The 26,527-nt window shown below is 45.4% G+C and overlaps 1 protein-coding gene across 13 annotated transcripts in view; it reads right to left on the minus strand.

The window, feature by feature from the left end:
- ATP9A (ATPase phospholipid transporting 9A (putative)) overlaps window positions 1-26,527 on the minus strand; it is a 136,865-nt gene that overhangs the window by 38,376 nt on the left and 71,962 nt on the right. For 12 of the 13 annotated variants that reach the window (XR_004522009.2, XR_002178091.3, XR_012326398.1 and 9 more), the window contains 2 exons: window positions 17,540-17,752; window positions 4,036-4,197 (listed from right to left, as the gene is read on the minus strand). Coding sequence is in view for 7 of the 13 variants with exons in the window: in XM_073793106.1 (XP_073649207.1) it covers window positions 4,036-4,197; window positions 17,540-17,752 (375 nt within the window). In the remaining 6 variants the exon portion in view is untranslated. The remainder of the gene's footprint in view (window positions 1-4,035; window positions 4,198-17,539; window positions 17,753-26,527) is intronic. The other variant, XM_033839431.2, reaches the window with a different exon arrangement.

The raw sequence follows: 26,527 nt of genomic DNA on the forward strand, positions 1-26,527 counted from the left end.
CTGGAAGCCAGACAGCCTGGGGTAGAAGCCCAGCTCCACCTTTTCTAACTATATGAACTTAGGGAGGTTTCTTCTTCTCTCTATACCTCAATTTTCTCCTCTGTTAAATGCCAGCTGCAATGGTATTATGAGAATTACACGAGTTGTTTTATGCAAATCATTTACAACAGTGACTAGCACCCAATAAGCACCATTTAATGTTACCTCTGTTATTATTATTGTTCCTAACTCTGTTCCTATTACTAATGCTGCTAGTACTATTACTAATTACTCCTATTACTAATTCTATTATTACTGATTTACTACAATAGAATCTACAACTCTGACCCCTAAGGCATGAAACACTTGTGTAGATAGGGCGGAGGGGATCCTCATTTGTTTAAAGAATGAGAGAGTCGTATTCCAAAGATTCTCATGATCTGGGGCAGCATTTTCTCCAGCCGAGCCAAACAATGTGAAGAACCTTTAAGAACACCAGGGAACCATCTCAATACCAAAATAGGACTGGGACCAAAGTAGTCTGCAATTTTTAAAGCTCCTATGGTTAATTCCGATGATCAGCCAGGTTTTGTTTGTTTGTTTGTTTAGATCTCGTTTTATTTATTTTTGGCCATGCTGGGTCTTCGTTGCTGCGCTCAGGCTTTCTCTAGTTGCGGCGAGCGGGGGCTACTCTTCGCTGCCGTGCATGCGCAGGCTTCTCATTGTGGTGGCTTCTCTTGTTGCGGAGCACGGGTTCTAGGCACGCTGGCTTCAGTAGTTGTGGCATGCTGGCTTCAGTAGTTGTGGCACAGGGCTCAGTAGTTGTGGCACATGGGCTTAGTTGCCCTGCGGCATGTGGGATCTTCCCGGACCAGGGCTCAAACCTGTGTCCCCTACATTGGCAGGCAGATTCTTATCCACCATGCCACCAGGGACGTCCCTACCAGCCAGGTTTAAGAACTACTGAGCAGAGTGGCTTATGAACACAGGGCTTCCAGGCTTCCCGGAATGGAAAGTGTGAGTAAAAGAGCAAATAGGAAAACAAGGTATTAATTCAGATTGGCAAGATTTTAAAAGTCCGACACTATCAAGTGTTGGTGAGGATGCAGAAAAACAGTGGGACTAAGATTAGCATAAGCACTTTGGAGAAAAAGTTGAAAAAACCTGGTAAAGTTAAAGATGTATATATTCTACCACCCAGCAAGTCCACCTCTGGGTGTAGTCCACAGAAAAACACGGACATATGTACAGTGGAGACTGCAGCAGACAAGGCTACACATGGCAGCGGTCTTTCTATCGGCAAAAAAAGTGGCAAGGACCTAAACGTGTATCAAGAGGGAGCGGCAACAGATGGAAGGAACTGAGGTATATTTGCACAATGCAATACAACAAGTCAGCTAAGAGAAATAAAGTGGGATTACGTGTATCAACATAAATAAAGCTTTTTGTAAAATGTTAAACAAAAATTAGTATGTGGAATAATAATATACATACTACAATGACACTTTATAGAGAGAATAAAAACATGAATACCATAATACATATTATTTATACCCAATGTGTCTGATAATAGTATTTTAAAATTCACAGGAGTGATAAACCTGGGGTAGGACTGAAGATGAAGCACATCTAGAAAGGACAGATGGGATTTCAATTGAATGCACAATGTTTTCTTTAAAAAAATTTTTTAACTATAATACATGCAAAAGTGTGGATCAATACATAAATATAAATTTGAGCAAACGAACTCAAACACAAAAGGGTATCTACTGTACAGTTTCCTTTATATAAAGTTCAAAAAGAGACAAAATCAGTCAGTGGTAGAAATGGGACAGTGGTTATATCCTTGTGGGAAGGAAGGATGCAGTAACCAGAAAGGGGTACGAGGGTGCTGCTGGGGTGATGGTGGGAGGGATTCTGTTCCTTGCTCGGGATGCGAGTGACACTGTGTTTATTACTTTGTTAACACTTGAGCTGTACACTCCTGAGGTTTGCACTTTTCTCTTTGTATGCTGTACTTCAATAAAAGCTTCAAAAAACATAAAAAGAAAATCTGAAATACTAATGCCAAAATGACGATGTTGAGTGATCACGACACTTTTTTCCAATAACTTTTGGGACTGTATGAATGGAAAATCATCGAAAATGTCTAATTACAAGGGTATCAAGACTATTCAGTGGGAAAACAATAGTCTCTGCAGCAAACGGTGCTGGGACAACTCTCCATCCACACACAAAAGAATGACGTTAAAACCCCTAACTCACACCATATATGAAAACAACGCAAAATGGATCAATGATCTAAAGAGATAAAACTACAAAAACTTTTAAAAGAAAACATAGGGGTAAATTTTCATGACCTTAGGTTTAGCAATGGACTCTCAGATATGACACCAAAGTCAAGAGCAACAGAGGAAAAAAATAAATTGGACGTCATCAAAATTAGTAACTTCTGCGCATCCAAAGAATTTTACCAAGAAAGCAAAAAGACAAGCTACAGAATGAAAGAAAATATTTGTATATCATATCTCTGATAAGGGTCTAGTATCCAGACTACGTAAAGAACTCTTACAACACAACAATAAAAGGCTACCCACTTCAAAAGTGGGCAAACGACGTGAACAGACATGTCTCCAAGGAAGAATACAAGTGGTAAGTATATGAGAAGATGCTCAACATCATTAGCTATTAGGAAAACGCAAATCAAAACCACAATGAAATACCACTTCACAGCAACTAGGACGGCTACAATGAAAAAAAAAAAGGGGGAAATAACAAGCACTGATGAGGATATGGAGAAACCAGAAGCTTCATACACTGCTAGTAGAATGTATCGGGCTGGCCAAGAAGTTTGTTCAGGTCTTTCTGTAACATCTTACAGAAAGACCTGAACGAACTTTTTGGCCAACCCTATAAATGGTACAGCATTTTGTAGAAAAGTTTGGCGACTCCTCATAAAGTTAAAAGATAGAATTATCCAGCAACTGGGAAACGGACCCAGCAATTCCACTCCTAGGTATCTACTCAAAAGAACTGAAAACAGGGCTTCCCTGGTGGCACAGTGGTTGAGAGTCCGCCTGCCGATGCAGGGGACATAGGATCGTGCCCCGGTCCGGGAAGATCCCACATGCCGCGGAGCGGCTGGGCCCGTGAGCCATGGCCGCTGAGCCTGCGCGTCCGGAGCCTGTGCTCCACAGCGGGAGAGGCCGCAACAGTGAGAGGCCCACGTACCGGGAAAAAAAAAAAAAAAAGAACTGAAAACAGATGCTCAAATCCTTATACATGAATGTTCATAGCAACACTATTCACAATAGCCAAAAGGTAGAAACAACCCAAACGTCCACTGATGGATGAATGGATAATCAACATGAAATACTACTCAGTCATAAAAAGGAATGAAGTATGTATATATGCTACAACATGGATGAATCTCTAAAACATTGTGCTAAGTGAAAGGAGCCAGATACAGAAAAGAAGGTCACATATTGTATAGTCCCATTTATATGAAATACCCAGAATAGGTAGATCCTAGAGACAGAAAGGAGATGGGAGGTTTCCAGGGCCTACGGGGAAGAAGGTATGGAGAGTGACCGCTTAATGGATACAAGGTTCCCTTTGGCGGTGATGCCAATGTTTCAAAACTTGAGGAAAGTGGTGGATGCAAGACACTGTGAATGTACTAAATGCCAACGAATTACACATTTAAATGATTAATTTATGTCATGGGACTGTCACCTCAATAGAAAATAACATTTAATTAAACGAAAGAGTATACAGTGAGAAATGTATTATTACCAAGAAATGCTCAATCTACACTCATTAGACCTTTCACTCTGGAAGTGGGTTAACCAAAAGCTGAGCAGCTAAACGAGATCTGCCAACTGATGAACTAATTCTCTTTCTTCTGAGGGAATTAAATCCTCTTGTTAGTCTGAACGACAGGCAATAATACAATAAAGAAAGGGGTAAGAAAGAATGTCCAGCCACAGGGACATACACAGCAGACTTAGGCAGGTTTGGGTTTTTTTTTTAACCATTTTAAATAAATGAACTCACCCTCACGATGATGCCCATGCGTTTGCTTTCGTAGGTGAAAGGGAAGATCTGCAAGATGGTGAAGTTCAGGATCTGGTCACCAGGGGTCCTCAGCTGCATGGAAGACTGGTCCCGGCCCACCAGTGTTAAGCCCACACTTTCGGTCCACTGCACCAGGGCCACCTAAATGTGACAAGGGTCGAAGGTCAGATACACAGCCGAGGATCCTGGTTCACAGGTCAAGCAAATGAACATAAAGGTGGACGGGGGAGCAGAGACAGGTGAGGCTGAGCAGGGCCTGCATCCCTGGGGGAGGTCATGCTGGCCGGTGACAGCCCCACCCCCGCCCCTCTAGGCCTGCGGGGGCTCCGCGCTCAGAGCTGCCGTCTCTCCTGGGCCCTAAAGCAGGCCACGCGCCAGAGCTGTGGCAGAGAGAACCGCACACACTCAAGGATCAGCACAACCAGAGATCACGTCTGGAAGGAGCTGCACCAGGCCAACCACAAACATGGGGAAGCCAGGAGCACGATGCCGGGGTGGGGCGACTCACCTCCAGGCTCCCTGTTAAACTCACACACACTCAACCAGGAGGGGATCGACAACAGTGCTCGACTGGGCAGCTCTGCCCCCCAAGGGGCACATGGCAACGTCTGGGGACAGTTTTGGCTTCACAACTGAGGAGGGGGTGGATATTTTCTACTGACATCTCGTGGGTGGAGGCCAGGGATTCTGCTAAACATCCTACAACACACAGGACAGCCCCCATGACAAAGAATCACCCCACCCCACATGGCAGGCAGTACTGACAGGGGGAGAACACTGGTCTGTACAGATGAGGAAACTGAGGCTTGCGGAAGCTCATTAAGTTGCCTGAGGTGATGCTCCGGGGCAACGGCCGGCTAGGCAGGAACCTGGATCTACCTGGTGCACAGCCAAACCCTCCACCACCCGCTACACTTCCTAGGACCACGGTTCTGTCACCAGCTGGAATCTTCTCACAGCCCGAGCAAGGTTTGCTTCACTTCCAGTCAAAGGCATGGAGGATGCAAATTCCAAGACAGGGGCCAGACCAGTGGGAACTGCGGCAGGCAGGAGCCAGTGCCCCCTCTGAAGGAGGCTGCCCCGCGGGAATGCGGACCCAGGGTGGCCAGAGCTTCCAGTTTCTCAAGAAAAACCAGAAATCTGACCTTGTCCCTGAGATCTCTAACTTTTCAATGTAAGCCACTAAGCTGCACGTTTTAAACGCCCATGAAGAAAATAGAACACGTCTACAGATGAATCTGGTCTGGGGTCTTCAGGGAAAGAAGGAAATAGGAGTGGAAAAGGCGGGGACAGAAGGGGGAGCTGCGGAGGGGAGACCACCAAGCCCTCACCGCCACTGCCACAGGAAGGGGGCTGCGCCATGGCGGGGGGGAGACAGGGGTAAGTACGAAGAGCCTACAGCGTACGAACCACAAGGTCATCGTGTTTACTTGTCAGCACAGCCCATGGAGGCAGGAAGTACCAAGCAGCTCTACCCGACGGACGAAGAAACAGAGTCAGAGAGGCCAGGCGAGCTGCTCTCGGCGGGCAGCTACCACAGGCTGAGATGAGATCGAATCCTGTGTCTAGCTGACCCAAGTAGCCCAAGGGAGAGTGCCAATCCCGGGCCATCCAAATGCCTGTTCTCTAAACACGGGCGCACACACATCACTGCATCCTTAGTGGGTGTGCCCGGTCACCCGACTCACTGTCACCGTTAGAAAGTTGACGGGGGGCATGGCAGGCATAGTAACAGCCCCCAAAGGTGCCCACCTCCTAATGCCCACTGACCTCCACCTCCAGAAGAAAGGGCTAATCAAGTTTGGTTTCGTTTGTTTGTTTTGCTACTAACCTGCATAAGTCTCTGGAAACTCATTCATATAGTTGTTTCATCTAATCACTCTGAATTTCAATATGGCCTGTCCTATCTGCTAACAATCTTCTTTCCAAGTTTAAAATGAACAAATCAGTAAACACTGATATAAATTTAAAAATCCCATCCATATAAATATTAAAAACGTTGGGTACATGCACTAAAATGCTTATAGGATGATACACATGAAGAGAAATTACTTCACTCTTCTCTCTATATACTACTGAAATATTTTAGTGTGTACACGCACTTCTTTTATTTATTTATTTTGCGGTACGCGGGCCTCTCACTGTTGTGGCCTCTCCCGTTGCGGAGCACAGGCTCCGGACGTGCAGGCTCAGCGGCCATGGCTCACGGGCCCAGCCGCTCCGCGGCATGTGGGATCTTCCCGGACCGGGGCACGAACCCATGTCCCCTGCATCGGCAGGTGAACTCTCAACCACTGCACCACCAGGGAAGCCCCATCTTTTATTTTTCATATTTTTAATTTTAATTAAGTAAATAAATATCCCAACACAATACGAGATTATTACAAGTATGTAGCTTGACTAAATTGACATTCTCCTCTACATACCAGTTTAGTAACAAAGAAAAAGGAAATTCTTCTTCGGATGCTTTCCAACACGACTGCTAGGGAAAAGAGTTTTTCATCCTTGCTTTTAAACAGCTGTTGTTTCACCCCTTAAAAACGTATTTAATTGCTCTGAAAAGATGTGAAGAGTCTGTAATACTGGGCTTCAAGGAGATACACTAATTCCCCCAAAGCCTGTTCTTAACTTCAATCAAGAAAGGATCTGAAACTCCAGAACGGGAAGTGGCTTTCAGGGCCGTAGAGGCAGTTCTGGCCTTGGCCAGCCTGGGTCCCCCTGCTGCAGACCCCACAGGACTGTGTTGGAGGGGAAGTTGAACCATGAATCTGAAATGATCAACAGTGACAAGTGTTCCCGGGGAAGCATGAATTACAGCTGAATGGAAACATCTTCTAACCATGCTTTCTTCTACAGCAAACCCCTCGAGGGAGTTAAGGAACCTACTTTGACTGTGCTGGTTGCCCCATCTCCCATCTCCCACCCCTTGGGTCCAAGGTCCTAATCAAAACCTCACAAGTCCTCTTGGGGGCTGATTCCAACAGGATATGAGCCCTGCAGGGGGGCCTTTCTTTCTCACCTTACACTCCCTTATTCCGACTTTAACATTAAGTCAGCTTTAATTTAAAGCTGCTTTCTACCAGAACATATAAAATCCCCCAGGTCCTACTGAGAAGAGAGCAGTTTAGAACTGGGGAGCTCACTAACCCTTCTCCACAGCAGCGGGGACAAACATTTCAGCGGTCAGGTGGGCGACTCCATCCCTTCCTGAAACAAGATGACGTAAATGAGGCTGCTTCTGCTAGAGGGTCTGAGCTTCAATTCAAAAGAATCATCCTGTATTGCCAAATCAGAAAGGATTTCAGGGTCTTTTTTTTTTCTTACGGCTGCACTACACCGCAGGTGGGATCTTAGTTCCCCGACCAGGGATCAAACCCGCACCCCACTGTAGTGGAAGCGTGGAGTCTTAACCACTGGACCGCCAGGGAAGTCCCCAATCTCAGGGTCTTGAGTCTCGCTGTCCTTAACAGCCGGAGCTGGGGTCTCAGGGGGCCTCGGGTCAGACTAACCGGAGGTCAGAAGAGCAGAAAAAGAAACCTCGTAAAAGGTAAACGAATGAACAAATAAATAAGAAGGAAAAAGCAAATGCTAGAAACCAAGAAAGGGCCAGAGCGGGGGATCTGGGCTCCACGAGTCAGCTGTGCGTCTGGTTTGGGTCAGGAAATTAAAAAAAGAGCCTCCTACTCCACCCTTCCGCCTCCAAAAAAAAAAAGCCCATCTGAAGAATTCTTGTCAGAGCTGTCCATGAAAGGGCTTTTTCATCATTTGTTGGTCAGCAATAAACCACCTGTGACAAGCTTTAATAATCTTCTCTTTGTACCTGGGAATGTGTGCTTGGGAATTACGCCAGACAGGCTAAAGAGCCTTGAATTCCTGTCAAAAGCAGGATGCATATGAAATACAAGAACATGCATGAATCTGCTATCTGATTAAAACGGTTCTTTGGGGGCATTCAATCAGATAAACACCCAGGCTTACAAAGAATGGCCAGTCTGCCCGAAGCCAGGCCTTTCAAGCTTATAAACACCCACAGGCCTAGGTATTCTTTACTTTATTAAGAAATAGCTTCCAAAATGGGCCACATGGTGGTTTGCAGGTTTGAATGCCAACAGGAGCAGGGCAGGCAGCAGACCGGGGGCAGGGCCGGCCACCTAGGGACAGGGCTTGGGGGAGGGGGCTAACTGCTGCCAGGTCGAAACTGGGCCCAGTCTTTCCAGATCTGATCTTTCTCAGGAGAAGCTGATTTTTATAGAACACTGAGTGATTTTTAAATATTGCTGCTTTTCTTTTAAACACAGCATGGAGCAAACAAAAAACAGCCTGCTACTTTTTTTTTTTTTTTTTTTTTGCGGTACGCAGGCCTCTCACTGTTGTGGCCTCTCCCGTTGTGGAGCACAGGCTCCGGACGCGCAGGCTCAGCGGCCACGGCTCACGGGCCCAGTCGCTCCGCGGCATGTGGGATCCTCCCGGACCGGGGCACGAACCCGCGTCCCCTGCATCGGCAGGCGGACTCCCAACCACTGCGCCACCAGGGAAGCCCCAGCCTGCTACTTTTAAGCATCAGTGGACAAGGTGGTAGAATAAGAGGCCACTCCCTGATCCGAATTTCTTGATCCTATACTTGAAATTCAGCCTCTTGGGACTTAACTCTGCTAAAAACAAGTATTTGAAAAGGAAGAATGGCATCATCTCCATAAAAATTTAGCCACTTAGAAACGACTATTTACTTAAGTCCATTCTGGCCCAATACTAATGTGATATGGGACAGGACTTTTGCATGTATGGCCGCGGATGAGCTAATACCAAGGAAGGCTCATTTGACAGTTTTCTACAGTGCCCCCAAAATCCCATAGTCCTGCCTGACACAGGACCCCTATCTTCTGAGCAACCAGAATCTTCTTTCAAAATTCTACCCCAGTGGTTAATACGTAACATTGATGGAGGATTTTTTCCTTAAGTTCCCGACCGCTGTTCTTTGACCTCACCCTCAGGTCCAAGGCCCTGGCAACGTGATGGTAGAGCCCCACCAGCCTCCTAAATCTCTCTGGGTCAACACTCCACACTCCATCGTGCACACATCTGAATGCTGGCATTGTCTGAAGCCTGGAGCTGAGGCTCAGACACGAGGAGGCATTCAGGGGACCCACAGGGATGTGGTTATGGAGGAAAAAGAAACCCCAAGGCTGCAAAGGGACGGGAGATTGCCAGCCCCCCCTCAAGGCCACGGGCTTACCTTTCCCCAACGGTTTTTATCCTCACTCTTTGCAACAGCGTTAAGAAAATGCGAAATGAGACAACTGGGACCTTTCATGCATGCTGAGAGATGTACAGAGAGATTGAATGAGCAAGGCTCTCCATCATGACATTATTTAGGACAGCCACAAGTGGGGGACCACCTAAATGTTACGCTTGGGAGACAGAGAAAATAATCTGTGGTGTATCTAAGCAGCAGAATATAGAGCAGCCACTAAGAATATTCTTACTATAGATAGTTACCGGAAAGGGATAATGCAAGGGAACAAATCAAGGTCATCAAACATACATCGTATATATACAGAAGAGAAATAGGTAGGAAAAACACCAGAACATTTTTGGCTTTTCTTTCCTGTAATTTTTTTTCTTTTTCTATAACAAGCTAATGTTACTCTTATAATTAGTGCGGGGGGGGGGGAACTAAAAATAAAATCTGCTTCTAGATTAGCTGTACCTTCACTGTATACCCCTTTTTCTTATATCACCCCTGTCTGCATTACTCCCAGCTTCTGACATTCTAATGGATGCAGGAATGCTCTCCATCTACAGACTCACGTCTGGAGGAGAGACCCACTCGCTCTTCGCCCACGCTCTCACGGCCACTTGCAAGGGGGCCATTTCAAGGTTACTGTGGACTAGCGGAGAAACACATCCTTTTTGGTTTTCCCTTCTAAGGGCCGGATCCTGAAGAGATGGACGGTGAAGGCAAGACACTCAGAAGGTAGGCTTCTGGGGCCTGGCAGAAGACGGTTATTATCACCAAGCCTGGAAGCTTATAAGATGAGAAAAGAGGGAAGGGACACACACAAAAGATGCCACTGAGTTTTGGAGATCCCAGACACAACACTGGCTCAGTGCACGTGTCCCAAGGGGACCGGAGTAGGTTAAAAATAATTGGACACTCTGGAACTTCACCCAGTATCCACCCTGAGCTCCCCAAACGCAAGTGCTTCACTCTCTGCAACACTTGTGAGTTGACAAAGCACTTTCAAGCCATCATGCCATGGGTAGGGACGTGGTCCTGTGGGCTTACGAGCCCCACCTCTGGACATGGGCTGCGGGTTTTAATCTCGCCAGCCGTGTGACCTTGGGAATATTCCTTAGCCAATCTATACCTCATTTGCAAACAGCACGATCACAGTAATTCTGGGTGGTAAGGGATGCCCGTAACGCGGTGCCTGGAACAGAGCAGATAAGCAACAGGTGACCCCTTCTTACCAGTGGCAGCATCACCGCTCCCCTCACTGCTCCCTCTCTTCTCTAAGGGCCATGAGCTCCGTGTGATGTATCAGCCCCTCTTTACCTACGAGGAGGCTGAGTGCAGCTTAAAATCACATCGCTAATCAAGTCCGCCCTGGCAGTGACACACGACCCGCAGCTGCACTGCGGGGTAAGGAGGGGTAGTGCGATGCCCCCATCTTTCAGAAAAATTAGTGGTAATGAAGGTCTTGAAATGCCATTGCGAGATGACAGAACACACAGCAACCCAACATTTTAGCAAAACTCAGCTGACGTCCCACACAGCGACACCACACACACGGACATGCTTTGGAAGGATGAGTAACGCAAAGCAAGGTGCAAAACTTTATCTATAATTTACAACTGTGCTCTTAAATTTTTAAAATAGGTTAATAATTAAAGGGTGAGGAAAATTCTAACGTATGCAAAGAATTATCTCTGCAAAGGTACTCAGATATTGAGAACAGTGGGCAGCTCGGAGGCAGAGGTCAGGGGAGGGGCCCTGTGTAGAGACTGTGAGAAAGGAGGGGGCGGGGTGCCTCAGGGGAAGATGGAGATAGACTTCCCGCACTGCACCCTGAGCAGGGGTGGCCACACAGAACATCCCACACATTACTCAGAACTTGTAACTAAGGGCTCTGAAGTCACTGAGTTACTCAAGGCACAGCCACATACAGCAGGCCACTTTCATTCACACTCACACACACGCACACACACCCATGCACAGCCACACGCCACACACGCTCCAACAGCAGTCGTGCACACATCACGTGCACGTGTTCACACCCACACTCGTGCACATATGTACACGTGCCGACATGCGCGCACACACGTACACGCACGCACACAGAAACCCTACAGGACCATGAAAACCATCTGGCTTTCTCAAGGATGGGACTTAACCCACTTCACCCTCCTTCCCTCCTTGTACTAGAGTGTGATTCTGTACCAGAGAAACATACAACTGTAATTCTACATATATGCCCACATTCAGGAAGAATCTGGGTAACTCTGCACCCGAACATAAACAGTGGTTATCACACTACCTAGTGAAAATTACAGGTTATGTTTACCAACTTCTTTAGACAAATGAACGAGTCCCCGGGTGGATTCTATCTGCTCGGAGGAGAGCACTTCCATGACCACTCACGCCAAGAAGGACACGTTAAGAGTTGTGTCACGGTGACCCCCCCCCCTCCACTGCACCCCACCTCCAACACTGCCAAATATACTGCAAACGATGGGATGCTGTCAGGGCTGAAGCCTGCTCGCCCGAGCATCTTAGGACCACTTCTCTCTGGCCAGATTACATCTGTCTCATTTCCCCTGGGAGTTTACTGTACAGGCGGGGGGTCGGGGGGGTGGGGGCAGTGCCCCCCAGGCTGTAATCAATAGCTGAATACAGACACTTCAAGGCTTCCCAGGCGGAATGTGCACAGGAAACAAATTTAGGAAATCCTGCTTTCTGTTACAGGAAATGAATCCTAGGCCAACTGGTAGAAATTACTCCAGGAGCTCCAAAGTAAAGAGGATACTGGCTTCTGTATGTATTCCATCAACTGACCTTGCCCGCACCAGCCAGGTTTTATTGATATAGAATTTCAAAGGTAGGATTCTAGACCCAGCCACTCCTACGTGGAATCCCACAGGGATCTGGAAACAGTACAGCTTTCTGAAAGATTGCACTGGAACTAGATTTAACCTATTTTCTGTCAGACGGTATATTTACATAAACAGATTTATATTTTGAGGTACGCATCTTTTGAAGTAGTTTAAAAGGCTGGTGAGTAAAATATTAACAGTGGTTATACCTTCAGTTAGTAGGACGATGGTTTACTTTTTTTTCTTGTCTACATTTTCGTATATTCTATCATAAACATGAAATGACTGTGTAATAAAAAAAATAAAGAAAGCTGTGGGGAAAAGGAAACCAAGAAAGTAACACCGACCTCTGTGAAGACACCAAAGACCAAAAGAAAATACCCTTTTTTAAAAAAAAGCAAACTGCTATTCAGAATCTTAGAAAACCAAAACAAATCTGAATCCAAAGGCAATTAATGGACAGCAGAGATAAAGGGCTCTTCTCTTTAACAAAAAGGAGCTGAAAAGCACAAAGCATTCCATGGAAGATTTACCTTCATGGAAAAATCTTTGCACAGCCCTAAAACAAATATATCAAAGTTCAGTGGGAACCAGGGGTGTGGGACAGGCATTAAAGACCGTCATATATGCATGTCAATAGCCAATCGGAGCCCAGAGGCACAAGTGCTGACCGGATCACCAACATTTAATTTAAATGCTATGAAATACCCACAAGCTACTGGTCCCCAGTCCGTAACTACCAAAAATCTGGTCCTTTCTCACATGGACCATTCAATGGTATCATCCTCCCATTCCGAAACGGAAAGGCGAGATCAAGCAGACGAACCCTGGTTAAGACACGGTGACAAATATGACCAGCTTCCGGTTCCAGGGCACACGTCTCAGTAGGCTCACCCGCACCTACCCCCCACCTCCCCCTTCTCTCTGCACACAATTCCCATCTCCGAATTTGGCCAAGGGTTACCAGATTTTTCACCCCTAAAAAGCCTGGTTCAAATATCAGTGGTCAACAGAGGAACTGGGCTTCACAGCTTGAGCTCTTCCACAAACACCAAGCAGATGAGAAGGCGTCGTCTCCCAGGGGACACATTCCATTGCCCCAGAAAAGGAGGAAGAGACTGGGCAGGGAAAGACACACCCAAGTGTCCTGCCATTTCTGATCTTTGGAAAAGATTCTAACTGTGCCACCCTCCCCCCACCTCCGCCCGCACGATCACATCAACCACTGGTTCACGGATATTCTCAGATGAGTCCAGACCTCCAAAACACTTCACATACCAAAGAAGCCCGTCCCTCCTTCTTAAAATGAACAAAAATCATCATCATCATCATCATAACTGGGAGTCCTTGCAACATTGGTGGAAGAGTAAAATGGTTAAAAAAAAAAAAAAAAAAAAATCCCAGGAAGCACTCTGGTAATTTACGTCATGAGCCTTAAACATACTCATTCAGTTTGACCCACAGGATTTACTGACCACATACTAAGGGCCTCACAACACCCTCCTGTGGGTCCCACGTCACAGACACACAGTGGGGATAAGGAACCCGCTCAGGCAACTGTCTCACTCCTGCCGCCCCAAGGGGTGTGAGCTGCTGCCTTGTTTAACGTAGACTCCACAGTGCCTGGCTCACGGGAGGCACTCAAAAATACCTGGTGAATTAATGAACCCCGTCACACCATTTCTAGAAATAGCAAGTGTAAGGATACTCACTGCAAATGTTTATAAACACTGTTGCTCAAAAATAGAAATAACCTAAATTCCAATAATACGAGAACAGTTGAAGATATTAGGGTCCATACCGTAGGCAGTGAATCTGAAAAACTGTGTAATGTTCGAGAAAATTGAGAAACAGGTATGATAAAATATTAGTGAAAAAAGAACAAATATAGGCAAAACCCGTAACTATATTAAAATGCTCATTTTTTTACGAAAAAAATACATGAAAACCTAGTGGAGGGGCTATATATCAAATGAATAAAAATTAATATTTAGTGGTTTCTGAAAAATGGTTTAGTAAAAGGATTAAGAGTTTGGGCTCTGAAAACAAACTCCCTGGGTTAAAGCCCCGACCCTGTCACTTACGGGACTGGTGCTGTAACATAAGTCAGCCACAGAAAACGGCAACTTTACCAGGAGGAAACCTGGGAGACACCACCTTAGCCAAGAAACCTAAGTTAACATCTCCGAGACCTAGACACGCCAACACCATGCGTCTCCGGATACCCTGCACCGAGGACAGCGCCAGAAATGCATAAACTGAGTCAACATCATAAGAAAATGTCACACAAATACAAACTGAGGGACATTCTACAAAACAGATAACCTGTATTCTTCAACAGAGTCAAGGCTGTGACGGTCAAGGAAAGCTGAGGAACTGTTCCAGGTTAATAGAAACGCCAGATGGTCCAGTGGTTATGACTCCGAGCTTCCACTGCAGGCGGACATAGGTTCGACCCCCGGTTGGGGAACTAAGATCCCACATGCTACACGACTTGGCCAAAAAGAAAAATTAAATTTAAAAAATAAAAATAAAAGAGACACCAGAGGCGGTACAACTGAATGTGGTGTGTACCCCTGGACTGGCTACTGATCTGGGGAAAATACTTTTTTCTTTTTTTTGTAAAAAAAAAGTGAGTGGGACAGCTGATGCAATTTTAATAAGATCTGCAAGTCAGATAACAGTACTGTATCAACGTTAATTTCCTGATTCTGATAAATGACCTTGTTTTGTAGGGAGATATTTAGGAAAGTATTTTTAGGAAATATTTAGGAATAAAAGGGGATCACGCCTGAAGCTTACTCTTCAAAGGTGAAGAGGAAGCAAAAGCAGAGACGTGTTCACATTTGAAGAATCTGAGTAAAGTGTTGGTAAAGGGGACTTCTTTGCGTTCATTTTACAACTTTTCCAAAAATCTGAAAGTATTTCAAAATTAAAAAGTCTAAAAAAAAAAATCCAGGGAAGATGTAAAAATGTAATGTACAGCACAGGGAATATAGCCAATATTTTATAATAACTTTATATGGAGTATAATCTCTAAAAATATCAAATCACTCTGCTGTACTCCTGAAACTAATATAATATTGTAAATCAACTATACTTCAATTAAAAAATAATAAGAGAAAAGAAAAGCCACTATACTTTGAACTCTTAAAAAAAAACCAAAAAACTAGGAACTTCAGGCTAAGTATTTAATCTCTCTGTCCTTGACCTTTCTCTTCTGAAAACGGGGATAATCATAGTACCTCTTAGTTGCTGGGAAGATTTAATGAATAATACACAGTACGTCAAATAGGACCTGATGTGTACCAAATACTCAAGGGAAGTTACCTATTGTTATCTTTTATGAGTGAAGTTGAAAATAACCCATTTCCCTCTTTATATTCTTCTGAAATTTCCAAATTTTCCACACTACAAAAAATTGCTTCCATAATCAGAATAAAAGTTTTTTTTAAGGAAAGAAAAAAGGAAGGAAGACTGGAAAGAAAAAAAACAAAATGTTAACAGACTAGTAAAACACGGACTGTGTCTTAACTACACTCAAGTCAGGGGGCAAAGGACATGATACCATTTTCATGCTGGGCCAGGGAGTGCTCTGCCTACACCTACACAAAAGGCGTTCCTATCATATGGCACCCTGAGAGAAAAAGCAGTTAGGGGCTTCTTACAGAAAACACTACACAGGCAACTGTATTACCAGGTCCTATGCTCTTGAACACAGAATTACACGAATCCTTTCAGCTTTAGCAAGAGTTGATGCTTAGATACAAAAATATGCGGCTTACTAGACTTTATCAACATTTAAAACGTCCACGTTTCAAAGGACACCATCGAGAACATAAAAGATAGAATGGGGGCTTCCCTGGTGGCGCAGTGGTTGAGAGTCCGCCTGCCGATGCAGGGGACGCGGGTTCGTGCCCCGGTCCGGGAAGATCCCACATGCCGCGGAGCAGCTGGGCCCGTGAGCCACGCCCGCTGAGCCTGCGCGTCCGGAGCCTGTGCTCCGCAACGGGAGAGGCCACAACAGTGAGAGGCCCGCGTACCGCAAACAAACAAAGAAACAAACAAAAAGACAGAATGGGAGAAAATATTTGGAAATCATATATCTGACAGGAGGCTTTTATCTCAAATACATAAAGAACTCTTACAACTCAATAACAAAAAGACACATAACACAATTAAAAGTGGGCAGAGGGCCTGGATAGACATTTCTCCAAGGAAGATACATAAAGGGGCCAATAAGCACATAAAAAGATGCTCAACGTTATCAACATTATTAACCTTTGGTATCAGAAACACAAATCAAAACCACAATGAGATTTCACTTCACACTCACTAGATCGGCGAGAATCAAAAGGAGGGACGATGACAAGTGTCGGCTAAGATGCAGAGAAACTAGAGCCCTCATACCTTGCAGGTGGGAATTTAAAACGGCACAGCCACTTCAGAAAACAGTGTGGCAGTTTCTCAAAAGGCTAAACATAAATTTAACGTGACCCAGCAATCCCTCTCCTACACGTACACCAAGAGAAATGAACACATATGTCTGCGCAAAAACCTGGACACGTGTTCATAGCACAATAGCCCCCCAAAGAAAATACACACACACATATATATATATATATGTGTATATATATATATATATACACACATAGAAAATGTATCAACAGTCCAAATGTTCATCAACCAAAGACTGGATAAACAAAACACAGTATTATCCCTTCAATGGAATATTGTTCATCCATAAACAGGCATGAATATAGACACACGCTACCACGTGGATGAATCCTGAAAATACACGCTAAGTGAAAGAGGTGAGACGCCAAATGTGTGTGTGTCTTTCCACTTGTATGAAATGTCCAGAACAGGCAAATCTACAGAGAGAGAAAGTAGATCAGTGGTTGCCAGGGGCTGGAGGGAGGGAGGGTGGGAGTCTATGGGAATACAGGCACGGAGTGCTTCCTTTTGGGTTGACAAAAGTGTCACAAAAATCGATTCTAAAATCGACTGTGGTAATGGTTGCATAACTCCGTGAATATACTATTTAAAAAAACCACTGACCTGTATGTATCTGTCACACGGGCGATTGTATGGTATGTGTATTATATCCTAATTAAGCTGTTTTTTAAAAAAGGAATGTGGTTTCATGGGACCTGTGCCCCTTATGCACTGCCCGTCTGAACCACAAACAAGATCTCTCGCTGCTTCCTGACTCAGGATGTATCTCAAGTCCAAGGCTACTCCTTCTAGAGGAAGATCAAGGGCTGCAGGCATTTGCCAGCCTGTTTCCCTAGCGGCCCAGCATCGCCCCGGAACCTGCTGCCCTGACAGGTGGCCCCACCTGGAGCAGGTGGGAAATGGGCAGGGCATCCTGCATGCCGGGGCTTACCTCGTCCGGGCTGGACGCCTGGTACACACGGCAGGAGTCCTCGTACTGCTTCTCCGCCTCGGCCTGGTCGGTGACACCGCTGGACTCGTACACGGGGGTGACGTTGTGGCACAGCGCGATGGCCTTGACGGCTTCGTGCACGCGGGTGCCCATGGTCCGCCGCACCTTGGTGGTGAGCGCGGGGCCCTTCTGAGCGGGCGGGTCCTGGGATTGCTAGGAGAAGAGGAAACCAACGAGGAAGATGACCAGAGACACGGAAGGACCTTGAGAAGGAAGAAGAACGACCCTGCGGAGTCGCTGCTTCTCTTTCAGCTGCTCTAACACACGTCACTCTGGGGGTATCTCCAGTAACACTGCCATGAGGGCGTGCGAGTCAGGGATCCGGTCATGGGCGTTCAGCCAAAAACAAAAATGCAAAATAAATCGAGGAAAAAAACGACAGCTTGGTGAATGTGGGTGATGCTACCTGGGGACCTGGGAACGCGCCTTCCTTTGGGTGGTGCTGGGGGCCTCTGACCAAGTGGGGCAACATTACACTTCAAGTGATGTGGCTGCTTCAGACCAGGGCGTCCGGACCTCGGCACTGCTGACATCTGAGGGAGATAATTCTCCGTTGGGGCTGGCGGCAGGGGGAGAGTCCTATGCACAGTGGGATGGCTAGCAGCTTCTCTGGCCTCCATCTACTAGATGCCAGACGCAACCCCCAGTTGCAACAGGAGAACAATACTGTCTTCAGATGTTGCCAATTGCCCATGGAGACCAAAATCATGCCCGGTTTAGAACTGCTGTTTTAAATGGACATTCCTCTCAGTTTAAAATTGAAGACAGGGGGCTTCCCTGGTGGTGCAGTGGTTAAGAATCCGCCTGCCAATGCAGGGGACACGGGTTCGATCTCAGGTCCAGGAAGATCCCACATGCCGCGGAGCAACCAAGCCCATGCGCCACAACTACTAAAGCCCACGTGCCTAGAGCCCGTGCTCCGCAACAAGAGAAGCCACCGCAAGGAGAAGCTCACACATCGCAACAAAGAGTAGCCCCCGCCCGCCGCAACTAGAGAGAAAAGCCCACGCGCAGCAACGAAGACCGAACACAGCCAAAAATCAATAAATTTTTTTAAAAAATGAATTCAACAGTATGGATGGGGACTCTAGGGGGTAACGAGCAACCAAGGGCAGGTCCGGGGAGCATATCAGTAACAACCAGAAAGAAGCCTGGCTGGCTGGACACACTGCAAAATGGTACCTAGAAGTCCACTGAGGGTAGATTTCAAGAGTAAACTTAAATGTACTCAAGCTTTGCCTTCCACACTGGCCATGGACCCTAACTCTTGTCTAAGAAGCAGTTCTGTTGCTTACACAGCCCTCATCCGTTCCTTCATTCATACCTTTCAACACACAGCTTGGCCTCCTAATGGGTTAAGGTGGGGAAAAGGTTTTGAGCAACAAGGTAAAAAGAGTACTGAAGGCTGAGAAATCTGAGCCTGCTTCTCGGGTGGGTGTGAACAGCTGTGTGACCTTGAGCAAGTGGCATCTGCCCTTTTCCCGCAAATGGGAGGAGTGGGCTAGGGGGTGCTTTTCACGCCACGTGCTGAGTAGAGAAATCCCGAGAAACCCACTCAGCACCATCAAACGTGGAGGACAAGCAACCCCATACCCATCTCTGTTACACACCGGGTACCATGAAGGCCTAGCTTTGAATAAAGGGGTTCTACTGCCTTAAAATACAATAAAAAATTAAGACCACTAGAGAGAGACCACTTGTCAACAGTCTATGAGTTAGTGTTCAATAAAAAACACTCAGGTGCCCTCCCATGACCCACCTGATTAGCCTCTCTGTCCAACCTCCTTCCTGCCTCAGGGCCTTTGCACTTACGGGACCCACTTCCTAGAACACTGTTTCCCACATCCCTGCAGAGCTAGCTCACTCCACCTCATCATTCAGGTCTCCATTCAATGTTTCCTTCTCAAAGTCACCTCCCCTGAGCCCCTTAATCCATGCTGCCCCCTGTGCCCACCCCACTGGGAGCCATGCTTCTACATTACCATGTGTGTTATTGTCTCCACTGGCTAAAACTGAATCCTTTACCTGATAATTCTCCCGTTAGACCATGAGAACAGAGAGCTTGTCTATTGAATTCTAGTACCAAGGGCCGTTGTAACTAGCAACAGATATTTGTTGAACAAATGAACAACTTAATATTCCTAAGATACTGGTTAGAAGTCCTCATTTGTCATGAACTTTTTTTCCATTTCTAAGAAGAAATAAATATCAAAATCGACCAACATCAGTTCCAGATTTTAAGTCACAGTTTAGGACAAAAGACCTACAATAGTCTTCCTGCCTCTACAACTGAGTCTCGGAAGCTGGAGATGTTTGTGAAGTTACTGAATGCTGTGTTCCATTAAAAACATATTTTATCCAACAGAGCAGAAGCCATCCGATCTTTTAGAATGAATCACGTTTCATACCCATGAACACATGGTTGCCCAAAATGGAGAACAGATGGGTTATGAGAAACAAGAAAACGACTTTCATTTAATTTTTTAATACTATTTTTAGCAGTGGCATTATACTCCTCAGGTAATTAGACAATTACTAAATTATTCTGGTCATGCAGGCACACACACTGCTCCGGCTTCCTGCTCTGTTAACCTCTGGTGTCAAGAGGACACGAGTTTCACTTCCAGGCCAAAGGGCACGGCATGGTAACAATAATTAGAGTAATATATCAGAACTACAGTTTAAATGAATCATTATTTGCCAAGTGCTTTTAATCATAAAGAATTTAACTTTAAAATTATAACGAGGACTGAAGATTTACAGAAAGGTTCCCTCTCCGGGAGAGACTAAATCGAGAACATTTTTTCTAAACTCTGTAATTTATGTTCTAGCCATGGATGCATGTCTTCATTTTTTTGCCCACATTCCCCAGCACCTGGACCAAATTATTACTTAACATTAGGAGCAATAACAAGACCTTTGACAAAGTAATTGCTCTGGCTGGCAAGTTTTAGTTAACAGTGGATTTGAATGAAAGGCTGAGTTCAGGGCATCTTCCACAAACCTTCGGATTTTATAAGCAATCTGATTCTGTCTACAGAAGTCAAGTATTTCCACTCATATCTCAAATGTGGGATAACACAGAGCTTTGGGGTTTTGCATTCCAGGTGAAACCACACTAGGGCAAGGCAAAAGAGAGAAACAGCCCAGAGTTTTGCAAAGACCTCACTCTCAGATCAGGGAACCATTTGACAACAAACTAGAAAATGATGGTGATTGAACTGGACCAACATCACAGGCAGAGTGGTTTACTATCTCCACGTTCATTTCTCTCTCTCTTAAACTGATACTTATCCCACTTTCCTACTGCTTCAGGGAAGAGGGGTCATAACCATTGATTCTGAAATTCTTTTAATTTGCAAATAAAAGGCTTGTCCACACACCAAATGGCAATCCACATATATCATGAAGGCACTGGTAATTACCAGGAGCTCAGCTAGTATTCGTATTGAGGCCCAGTCCTCAAACATCCTCACATTCCCCATATGGAAGAGTTTCACATTGTACAGTGTTTATCTCTAGCCTCCTCCCCATAGGCCCTTTAACCTACACACATTTCTTCTTACTTAAAAAATACCAGGGGAAAATAAAAACAGATGTGGTATCCACAGAGACAGGTTACAACTCTTTTTTCCCTGGGGGGGAACCACTGGCCCTCTTAAGGAGGGAGGGCAAAATAGCCCCATGTGAGGTCAGAAGTTGGGTGAAGAATCAAGATCTCCGTATACAAAGGCCTCTGACTTGGGCCCTTCGGTGGATATCTCGCACCTTGTGATGTTTTGGTCATCCTAGGGCAGCCCAGCCAACAAATGAGATATGGAGATTCAGTGAAAAAAACAGGCCTCTATTTCTCATTAATAATCCATGGCAGGGACATTTCCCAATGAGAACTCCAGCCTGTATTTCAGGAAACAGTAATACAGAAATTAAATGCCGAGTCACCATGAATATCAATTTTCTTTCCAAATGCAATGAAAACATCACCCCTTACGAACACTCATAACGTTACCAGATATGATGGATGGGTTGCAACTGGTAAAAATACACTATTGAAGAGAAGGAATTCCTGTTTCAATAGGCCCCCTTCACTCCCCAAATTGAGCTCAGAGCTGGTAACTCATTAACCTCAAAGGTCCACCTCCACAGAGACAGGCTTAGAGCTACCACTTCCAAGTGAATCAACTGTCTTACACGCTAAGTGACTGCATAAACACAACACAACGTTTACTGCTTAACAGTACACAGCTTTCCGCACGACAGAGGCAACAGATTTCAATTCGTTGAAACTGAACCATGTATTTACACAGGGGTTCTCAACTCGGGAGACTTTGCCCCCCACTGGGCAGCGTCTGGAGATACTCGAGGGTGTGACAAAGCAGGTGCCGGGGGAGTATGCTACAGGCATCGAGATGGTAGAGGGCAAGGATGCTGCTGAACACCCTACAGTGCACAGGGTGGTCCCCACAGCAAAAAATTATCCAGCCCAGATGTCAATATGCCAAGGCTGAGAACCCAACATGAAGCCACTGCCACCGTAAAACCGGGGTTAGGATGGTGAGGCCAAACTGTGCGAATGCTGAATTGGATACTGTCAATTTAACATTTGGATTTTTCGCATGAATTTTGAGTTTTTTAAGTACTGCATTACAGTATGATTTGTCTTGATGACGGTGTTTTCTTGCCATCTCGATAAGCTTTGCTCCCTGGGTGCATGCCTCACTCTCCTTAACCCTACCTAGTCCTGGCCCTATTATAAAACCATTAAAAAGGATCATAATCATGACATACATGAAAAGAAAGAAGCTGGACAGTGTTATTCCAACAGTGGTTCTTAACCAGAAATGCCTCTCTGAATAACCAGTAAAGATTTTAAGAAGTATATATATATATATATATATATATATATATATATATATACACGCTTGGGCCCCTGACACTTAAAGAACAGAGTAGGGCCCAGGCATATATACATATTTTTAAACTTTACAGTTTTGATGCTCAACTCTAGTTCAAAAGAATTACAAAAATCTGATGCCTTCTTGTTGAAAAGAAAAAAAGGAAGAGAGAGAGAGAGAAACAAAAGTACACGTCTCCACAGACACAAAGGCAGAGAAATAGCTTGGCATTTTATACACCCAGGTGTTAACACTGGCTATCACTGAGTGATGTGAATACAGGTGATTTCAGTGTTTTTTATTTGTACTTATCCATGTTGTTTATTTTTTCTGCAGGAAAAAAAAAAATGTACCCTAAGAAAGTATTAGGAATTTTTTAAATCAGTAAAAAACAAAGTAAGCTCTGTGTCCCAGAGAAAAACACAACACAAAAAATTCTTCCTCGAGAAAACGTAACCTTCTCTGTTTCCTATGGATGCAGAAAGCAAGAGGGACACTATCTGGGACACAGCAAGCACTGCCAACCGAATGCATCCTGTGTGTATATACCTTGTGCAGGAAAGTAAACCACAAACGCACACATTCACCAACACACTCATTAAAAAGAAGAGGAAAAAAATGCTCAGTAAATTCCAACTCTAACAAATACTAAAACAATATCAGAGACAAAACGTTAAGTGAAAAATCACAGTTCACAGATCAAAATACGTGAAATACTGTGAACTATGTTTTTTTGAAAAATAAGAATTCACATGTACAAAACAGCCTAGAAGAGCGCTCTTGGTCTTGGGCTTCTCTGACACAGCACACCACGAGCCCCCCACTTCCCACACTCATCCATTTTTGTTCAGATACATATATTAATAAAAGTTAAAGATATTTCCACTTGCTGAGGGGAGTAAAATAAAATAGATGACTACATATTCCAGGTAATAAAGAATATTCGTCTCAAAATACTTTGAACGTGTTGAGAAAAAATTTAAGTACCTTCCACACGTGTATATTTAAATTGTATAAATATTGTACTGTGCATTAGGAAACAACAAAAAAATTCTAAAATGATATGATAAAAATGAAAACAGCTTATTTCACAGAATTAGCTGACACCTCAAAATAACATATACTCAGGGTAAGGGGCACTGAGAATGATAAATTTTAAATTATCATTATGTAACTTATTTAAAATTATAGATTCAAACTGTCATATCTGTCATGAGGGGCATGAAGCGCTGACACGTGCTGCAACCTTGGGGATGCCATGCCACGTGAAATAAGCCAGGTGCCAAAGGTACTGATTGATCCCCTTCATCTGAAATGTCCAGAACAGGCAAACCACAGACACAAATAGTAGACGGGTGGGTGCCAGGGGCTGGGGTAGGGGTGGGAGTCTTAAGAGATCGGGGGGTCCCTCTTTGGGTTGGTGAAAACATTCTGAAATGAGATAGCAGTGACGACTGCACCATGTTGAGAATATACTAAAAAACGCTGACCTGTACACTTAATGGGTAAATGTTATGGTTTGTGAATTCTCTCTCAGTTTTTCAAAGGTGCCAATAAGTAAGTGAATAAGGCAGAGGAAAAATCATCACATCTCCTTAGCCTGTCATGGGTTTATCTCATAATGTGTTGGCCATTTCCTTGTGGTTTACTTGGGCTTGTATTGATCGTCTGGAGTTTCCCTGCAGGAATCTTGTAAAGCCACCTGCCCTCTTTCCTCCTTACGAGATTACTTTAGTTAAATAACATCCCTAAAACCAGTCACCTGGACACTCATAAAAGACAATCTGAATTTCAATGTTCTGAAAATAAACAATCGCAGAATTCCAACTCCTTTCGCAGGACACCTCAAGGACTGTGCCTGATAAGAGTTCATCTGATATATGGAGTGGGGGTCCCAGGGTCAATCTTAAAGCTATTAGTAAAGTTTAAATTTTGCTGTAATTTTGAAGATGAAAATGAAATGTGAATAGACATTCTAATCTTTTCCTCCTGCACCTCAATGGGTCTCCTGGCAAACTCTGTTTTGGAGTCCACAAATTTAGACACGGACATTCTGAAAAATAAGGACGAACCTCAGATGTGCAGTAGCTATTCTCAAACTCTGTTTTACTTTGGAATCACCTGGTTCACTTGTTAAAACTGTAGGTCCACGCACCACTCCTAGAGATTCTGTCTCTGTCCCTAGCGATCTGAGCCAGGAGTTCCAAATACTCTACCTTAGGAGACACTGTTATAACATCCTATTATTAAACTCTAAAAGTCAGATGAATGGCTGCAGTGGGCTCGGGAGAATCATCTGGGGTGGTGGTCTAACACTGGATTGTGGGGATGGTTCCACAACTTTGTAAATTTACCTAAAAAAATCACTGAATACTACAGTTAACATGGCTGAATTTTACGGTATGTATGTTATACCTCAATAAAGCTGTTTAAAAACCACAGGAGAGCCTTCGTACTTGTCATCATAAAAGTAGTCATGTGTTTACCGCAGGGCTTTTCGATATCCCGAGAGAAGGATGCACGTGGCCTCAGGGGGTGGAGTGTGCACACCAGCCTCGGTCTTTCCCCATCACACTCAGCTACTTTAAACCCAAGGCCGGGACGGGCAAATCCATTTACGAGCTTCCGCTGAGGAAGGGTGATGAGTTAAGAGTCCATGTTAAGGACTTCCCTAGTGGCACAGTGGTTAAGAATCTGCCTGCCAATGCAGGGGACACAGGTTCGATCCCTGGTCAGGGAAGATCCCACATGCCGCAGAGCAACTAAGCCGATGCGCCACAACTACTGAGCCTGCGCTCTAGGCCCCACGAGCCACAACTACTGAGCCTGCATGCCACAACTACCGAAGCCCGCAAGCCTAGAGCCAGTGCTCTGCAGCAAGAAAAGGCACTGCAATGAGAAACCCGCGCACCACAACGGAGAGTAGCCCCGGCTCGCCACGACTAGAGAAAGCCCGTGCGCAGCAACAAAGACCCAAAGCAGCCAAAAATTAAATAAATAAATAAAAACTAAAAAAAAAAAAAGGAGTTCACGGTAAGAACTTTTAAGACTTTACACAGTGTTATCTGTGCTAAACCAAAAATGGGCTACAAAAGCTGAACTACACAAATATCCTGAGAAAGGACGGCTTCTGTCAATACCACAAGCCCTTAAAAATACCACCAGCAGTGCACTTCCCTGGGGGCGCAGTGGTTGAGAGTCCGCCTGCTGATGCAGGGGACACAGGTTCGTGCCCTGGTCCGGGAAGATCTCACATGCCGCGGAGTGGCTGGGCCCCGTGAGCCATGGCCGCTGAGCCTGCGCGTCCGGAGCCTGTGCTCCGCAAAGGGAGAGGCCACAACAGTGAGAGGCCCGCGTAGTGCAAAAAAAAATAAAAAATAAAAAATACCACCAGCATAGGCAGGGGTGTGCCTCCTGCCGGGGTGCACCCCAAGGTCTACGAAGCTGTGTACCGTGACCGTCGGCAGCCAGCACCACTGAGACAGGGCTGAGAGGCAGGCGGGGTTCAGCCAGGTGCTGAGAAGCATTACGATCCACACACTGGCCCCTCAAGAGGGGCCCGAGAGGCACTGGGACCGACGGTTCAGAGGGAAGAATATTCCCAGACACAGAAACGAGGCTGCTCACCTTGCCCTGAATGCTGCCGGCAGGGGCGTAACGGGGTGAGCGGGAGGAGAGAGCGAACAGCGGGAGAGGTGGCAGCAGGGGATGCAGGCCTTGCTGGACCACGTGGAAGCCTCAGACCCTGCGAGGGAGCTGCCAGTACGAGGGTGATCCTGTGCTCCCAGGAGGGAAACAGGGAAAGCCTGCAGGGGGGTCACTGCAGACAGGCAGGCAAGGGAGAGTGTAGTTCCTGTCTAGAGAGCGAGAGGGGATGAAGACGAAAGGCCAAACAGGTGATCTGGGGGGAGCAGGGCCACGACTGAAGGCAGGCGGTCACGGGGCAGGAAGCAGGGGCACTTCCCAAATCCCTGGACCGAGCTAACAGGGTAAACGGGAGTGGTGCTTACTAAAACAAGAACAGCTTAGAGAA

The sequence above is a fragment of the Tursiops truncatus genome, chromosome 15 (genome assembly GCF_011762595.2).
Source record: "Tursiops truncatus isolate mTurTru1 chromosome 15, mTurTru1.mat.Y, whole genome shotgun sequence".
Taxonomy (NCBI): domain Eukaryota; kingdom Metazoa; phylum Chordata; class Mammalia; order Artiodactyla; family Delphinidae; genus Tursiops; species Tursiops truncatus.